At 38.6% G+C, this 6,075-nt stretch overlaps 1 protein-coding gene across 1 annotated transcript; it reads right to left on the bottom strand.

Annotated features, from left to right (window-relative positions):
* Window positions 1-294: 294 nt before the first annotated feature.
* Window positions 295-5,832, bottom strand: LOC114387338 (serine/threonine-protein kinase PBL27-like). Its single transcript, XM_028347506.1, has 5 exons — window positions 5,356-5,832; window positions 4,351-4,550; window positions 3,946-4,135; window positions 1,404-1,795; window positions 295-1,087 (listed from the first exon to the last, which is right to left on the bottom strand). The coding sequence occupies exons 1-5, from the start codon at window positions 5,504-5,506 to the stop codon at window positions 476-478; spliced, it is 1,545 nt and encodes a 514-aa protein (XP_028203307.1). The 5' UTR covers window positions 5,507-5,832; the 3' UTR covers window positions 295-475.
* Between the last annotated feature and the right edge of the window lie 243 nt (window positions 5,833-6,075).

The following is a 6,075-nucleotide window of genomic DNA, read 5'->3' as shown; positions in this document are numbered from 1 at the left end:
AAACATAGACTCAGACATACAACAGATACTGTACGAGTACACATGTGACAGCAATGACACCAGCATCCACCAAGCTCCACCCATCATACAAACCAATTATGGGGCCAAAAATTAGACGCCTTTGCTGCTGCTGCTCTATGCAACATGAACCTAGAAATCGTTAGTACATTGACATGGATGGATCTTGAATTCACATTCTGCACCATCTTCATCATTACATTTTAAATACCCCAATCCACACTACCCCCCCCCCCCCCCCCCCCCCCCCCCCCCCCTCCCAAACCCCAATTTTTGTTTTTTTTTCAAATGTGTATTGTTTTCCTTCACATGATGATGACTAACAAACTACCAGAATGACGTGGGAGAACAGTCATAGTTGGATTCAAGACGCGCATAGACATGAAAACCAACACATTCTCTCCTCTGACTCGATCATACATGAATAGTAAGTTGGTTTGGTGTTCCCCGTGTCTGTTTAGTCATTCGTAGCATCGAAGCTACCCACAGCGTTTGCCTTCTTCTTCTCTCTCCAGTTCTCGCCCCACACTTTCGCTTCTGCAACCGCACGCTCTCTGTCCAGGTCGCGGTTCCACGGAGTCTCTCTGGCTCTTGCAGTATTTACAGGGCTGTCTCTCTGAGAATCCTGCCTTTCGTAATCATCCAATCCCCATTTTCTCCCTGACCCCCCACCGGTGTCAATCCTGCCTAACTCGGTCGCGGTGCTTGGATCCCTGCTGTCTCTCTTCCTGAAGTCGGGTGAATTTCTGTGGGTGGAAGGGGAGCCGAGCCGGCCATGGTCGGGGCTGTCCACACTGTCTGCCATGCTCCTTCTGTCATCCCTGCTCCTAGGGGTTGATGGACCAACCCTGTTGGATTGATTGGCTGCATTTGGATCATATGTCTGTGAAGCCAGATATGTGAGAGCAGTCACCACATCCCCAATAAGAGGCCTTGTAGCAGCTTGTTCCTGCAGACACATTGCAGCAACTGCAAGTGCTTGGTATAGTCCTCGCATCGGGTAACGGCCTTGAAGTAGAGGGTCAGCCATTTTGGGGAACTTCCTACGGTCTTTGAAAAGCGGCCGTGCCTACAAAGTTCCATGTCCCAAGAATATGAAGACAAATAATTGTAAATATGTTGTGTTAATTTAGAAATATTAACATACCAACCAATTCACATGATTTATAACCTAGAACTAAGGTTCTGTTTGGATAAGATTTTCCATAAGCACCTATAGGAGAAGCCGAGGAGAAAATAAGAAGGAAAAATGAAAAAAACCTTATAAGTTAATTTTAGCTTATGAGAAAAGTTTTTTTTTCATTTGCCGAGTATTTTCTTCGAATTATGGAGAAGTTTATACAAACATGACATAACACAAGGATGATCAAGTGAGAGATACTTACCCATGCAACAAGATTATGCTCTCCATGTGCACGGGTGTTATCAATAGCCTTGCGCCCAGTAATGAGTTCAAGGAAGACAACACCAAAACTATAGACATCAGATTTCAGAGTTAGTTGACCAGTCATAGCATATTCTGGGGCACAATAACCATATGTTCCCATTACTCGTGTGGATACATGAGTCTTGTCGCCGACTGGACCAAGTTTTGCCAGCCCAAAATCTGATAACTTGGGATGATAACCCTCATCAAGGAGGATGTTGGATGATTTTAAGTCTCTATATATCACTGGCGGATTTGCCTTGTCATGCAAATATTCCAATCCCTTTGCAGCTCCAGCTGCTATTTTCATCCTAGTGTTCCAGTCCAGAGGCTCCTTGTCAGGAGGAAGATCTGGAAAAGAGATTCAGTGTCAGAAATTTCTCCAGTGTATAGGCTGAAACCTTATATGGGTTAATTTCTAATAACAAACTGAAAGCAATGTCTATTGGTGATGTAAACCAACATTGTAATGAGCTTCTAAAGAACTTATCGAAGGGTCTGTTCATTATAGATAATACACCCTTTCCAAAAGATTAGCAGAATTTTGGCACACTAGCACCTAGCCAGTCCAGATATAAATCAGCATATTTGCAGTTGCAACATAAACCAATATGCATTATGTCAAGCAAGTAACAACATCTAAACAGCAATACAGGCAAAAGAGATTATTTTATTTTATTTGCAAAAATACAGTTCAGTTGGTACTTGTTAGACTGTAACGAAATAGATGGAATACCAAGCCTCATAAGTGACATCAAAATTTCAGATCTGTAATCAAATTTTACTAGAAGACAGCTCATATCTACAACGCCATTGGAGTCAAATAGATTTGTAGCAGGCCTTATCTTAAATCGTCAGATACTAGCTTTGCTGATTCCTAGGTAGTAGGGCCACTAACATGAGTAGTGAACATTTTTGGCAGAGCTTATTGAGGATCTCATGAGTCTCCCCCAACACAGTCACACACACACACACAAACCCATAAAAGCATCACTCAACAGTGTTACTTCAAGTCAAATTTTCACAGATAAAGTTCCCACTATGAAGATTATGCTGATAAAAAATCAAACTATTTACACCAAAGTGTAATAAAAAAACTTTGGCATACAATACACTTCAATAAGCTGTAAATAAGCTCTTCCAAATGGGCTCTTGCGTATAAGTTGTTTCTAATCAAAGAAGAAATAGGGTTAAATTGTTTTCATACAAGTTGTATCTTGTTTTTATAAGCTATACTAGATATACTAGATACTTATTAAAATAAGCTCAAAACAACTTATATACATATGATAAACTGTTCTTATAAGATCTCACAAACTCTTGCACAAGCTCGTATGCTTCAAGATAAGTCAAAATAAACTGTAAAAAAGATCTTCAAAATGCACCCTAATTTACCAGAGTTGTAACATCCAAATCATCTTTTAGCTTTCTCCTTAACCAGTTGAGAACTTACTCAAGCCAAAAAATGACATTAAATTAGCACGTATTGTACAACATTTATGGCTTAACTAATCTAATTACTACAAAGAAGATTGATTGAATGAATGGTTAATAAAATTGACGGTGAAGAATATAGGCATCCTATATCATCTAATGTTGCCAGCCCATGCCACCAGCAGAAGTAAGTTCTATCAAGCAAGTTCATTGCTACCATTATTGAAACCAAATTCAACTTAACCTAATTACTCCTACAGTCCTACAGTTCTATTATTTTAATTTGAATCTATGATGTTTATTCAAAGATATATGATCTCCTAATGCGCAACACCCTTTCACTAGCTGAAGGAGAAGATAAATTGTTAGGCACCAAGAATATTAATGGGAAGGAAAGAAATATTTTATTGAATTGAATGGAAACAGAAAATAGGAGAGATCAATCTCCTCCAAGGGTTCCCCCTTCACAAACTATTTCTCCTTTCACAAAGAGAAAAAGCTCAATCTACAATGATACAAGATAGAATGCCTCTCCTTTACATCCTCCTCCTATTTAGTTACCTCTCAAATCCCCTCTAACTGTCTAACCCTTCTATTAACAAACTACAAAAAGTTTCCTGGCTAACTTCCTAACTCCTAATATTATTTGATTTGTAGAAATAGAAAATTGTGATGCATTTTCTCTTTTTTTTAATGCCTCTGTAATGGTACATTTCACCCTTTGAGGTTTGAACCACGTGATAACAATCTTATTTGTTTTCTCCCTGCTTTCGTGTCATATACAGTTTCCCCCATTTTATTTAGAAAGGAAAGGACACAGCCAAAGCACATAAGTTCTTTTGTTTGATAACAGTGAATTTAACCATAGAATGAAAGAAATTTCCCATTCAAGAATGAATCCTACACTTTCCTTCTCCACTTTATCCTACAAGTTATAGCATTCCTTTGACATTTAAGAAATTAAAAAGATTGAAATAACATGAAATTTAATATTTTATAGTTTTATAATATGAAAGCACAATAGTTGAAGAAGCAAAGATATCAGTTAAAAAAGAAAGCAATCTGACCGTGTAAATGATCCTCCAAAGATCCCAATGGCATAAATTCATAAACAAGCAGCCGCTGATCACCATCAGCACAATAGCCAATTAAGTTCACAAGATTTGGATGATGCAAGAGACTGAGCATAAGAACTTCCACCAAAAACTCTCGATTTCCTTGAAGACCATTTCGGTCAAGCTGTTTTACAGCAACCACCTGCGAAGAGAATGATTTCATTAATGAAGATTACGAAAGAGGCATAGTTATAGTAACAGAGCAATAATCAATGGGAAAATTTCCAGCAGACAAATAACTTTTCTAAGATAAAAATGCAAAGTGAAAGTTGATGAATCCTATTCATATGAAAGGCATTAGGCTGAGCTTCACTATACGATAAATCCAAAATTTTCATAGCAGCAACCACAACTTACTTGTCCTGTGGTCTCAAGGCGACCTTTGTAAACACGCCCGAAACCTCCTTCGCCTAATAAACATTCTGGCCTAAAATTCTTTGTAGCAGCTGCAAGTTCTCGGAACGTAAATGTTTGTGCAGCAATATGGGCCGTTGGGCCATCCTTTGGAACTGGTGTTTCCTTCTTAGTATCTGCGCCACTTCGTGATTTTGATTTATCTAAATGGATAATCAAAGACAAGAAGGAGTCAAAGCTAAAGAGAAACATATCTGATAAACTAGAGAACAAAAATATGTACAGAAGGTGATATCACAACGTTGATACATAATTACACGTAATACTTTAACACAGCTTGAGCTATGTTGGTTTAAATTGCTCAATGACAAGATTTTCATTGTTAAATCATATATCACACCCCGTTGTCAGTTAGAATGTGATTCAAGTAGTTTTAACAATTCCAATTGTCCGGCAACACAAATTCCAGGCCGGATTGTAAAATTTTCAGTACCTATCTTCTGAATGAACTAAATGTTTAATTAGATAAGGGCATTCTGCACAAATCATCTTGGTTAAAATCAATAAATTATCTACAAGACTACTACATTGAAGAATCTACAGAAAATGCAGCAATTGGATTGGACCCTGCATCCCAGAACTGTCAAAAAAATAAATGGAAAACGTTATGAAACAATGTGATGTACTTGTCATATCCAAAGGCAAGGACAGATCCCCAAAGATGTTACTAGGAGCCCTTAGTAGGAACACAATTCAATTAAGAGAAGCTAAAACACATCAACTACCCATCAAATCACTTCACTGGCTGCACCAGTACAAGCACAGCCTCAGATGAACCAGATCAAAGCAGCCAACAACTTGGATTGAAAAACATGGCCAGAAAAACCAAGAAAAAGTACAGAAAAGGGGGAATTGAGGACAATTGAAACCAAGCCAAGGAAGCCATCATCCAATCAAAGAGGGCATGAGAAGTTTGAGAAAGAAAGTTGCCAAAATTAGGAGGCAGACCTGAATTAACCCTGCTGGGGTGGTGAGACTGAGGAACAACAGAAGCAGCAGCTTCCTTAAAAGAAGAATCTCTGTTGGGCACCTCCTTGACCCTCACCCCACCACTGCCCTCCTTGTTGGATGATCCAAAACAAGGAAAACACCCACCCATATCAAATCCAAGCAAATCAAAGCCACCCCTCACAAAACCCACCAACGAATAATGCCTCTCATGACAACAAATGCAAACCCCCTTCAGAAAAAAGCCTGCCAACACAGTCACACTCACACTCACACCCACACCCACACCCACAGAAGACCCATCTCAGAAATCACCATCAAGCTCTTCCCTTTCGGCTTCTACAACTCACTGTGGATGCTTCTGAACATGATCCTCATCGACACCAACATGCCCCAGAAAGCAGATCAACCAATCGAGGAAACTGGTGTGTGGTGAAACACAAACACAAGGTAAAGGAAGAATAATAAATAATAAATAAAAATAGAAGAAAGGCAAAATATTTATATATCTATAGACTATAGACTATAATAATAATAATAAAAAAAAAGTGTAAGGGAAGGGAATTTTCAAATTTGGAAATGGAGAATTATTATTTGGGGTGGTAATTAATTATTAGGGAACACAATTGGAATTCAACAATTGCGTTACACAATCTCTATTACGATGTTGCCATTGAGTTGCTACGAAGTTTCACTTTCACCCTGCAACTCTCAATAATT

This window comes from Glycine soja, chromosome 15, assembly GCF_004193775.1.
Source record: "Glycine soja cultivar W05 chromosome 15, ASM419377v2, whole genome shotgun sequence".
NCBI lineage: Eukaryota > Viridiplantae > Streptophyta > Magnoliopsida > Fabales > Fabaceae > Glycine > Glycine soja.
Note: the sequence above shows the minus strand (reverse complement) of the source record. Positions and strands in the feature narration are given on the sequence as shown.

Excerpts from the sequence above, each read along its gene's own strand:
- LOC114387338 (XM_028347506.1), bottom strand. The coding sequence starts at position 5,506 with ATGGGTGGGTGTTTTCCTTGTTTTGGATCATCCAACAAGGAGGGCAGT. Across the intron at positions 4,551-5,355 it reads CCCCAGCAGGGTTAATTCAG|ATAAATCAAAATCACGAAGT; the intron begins GTCTGCCTCCTA and ends TTATCCATTTAG. Across the intron at positions 1,088-1,403 it reads AGCATAATCTTGTTGCATGG|GCACGGCCGCTTTTCAAAGA; the intron begins GTAAGTATCTCT and ends GGAACTTTGTAG.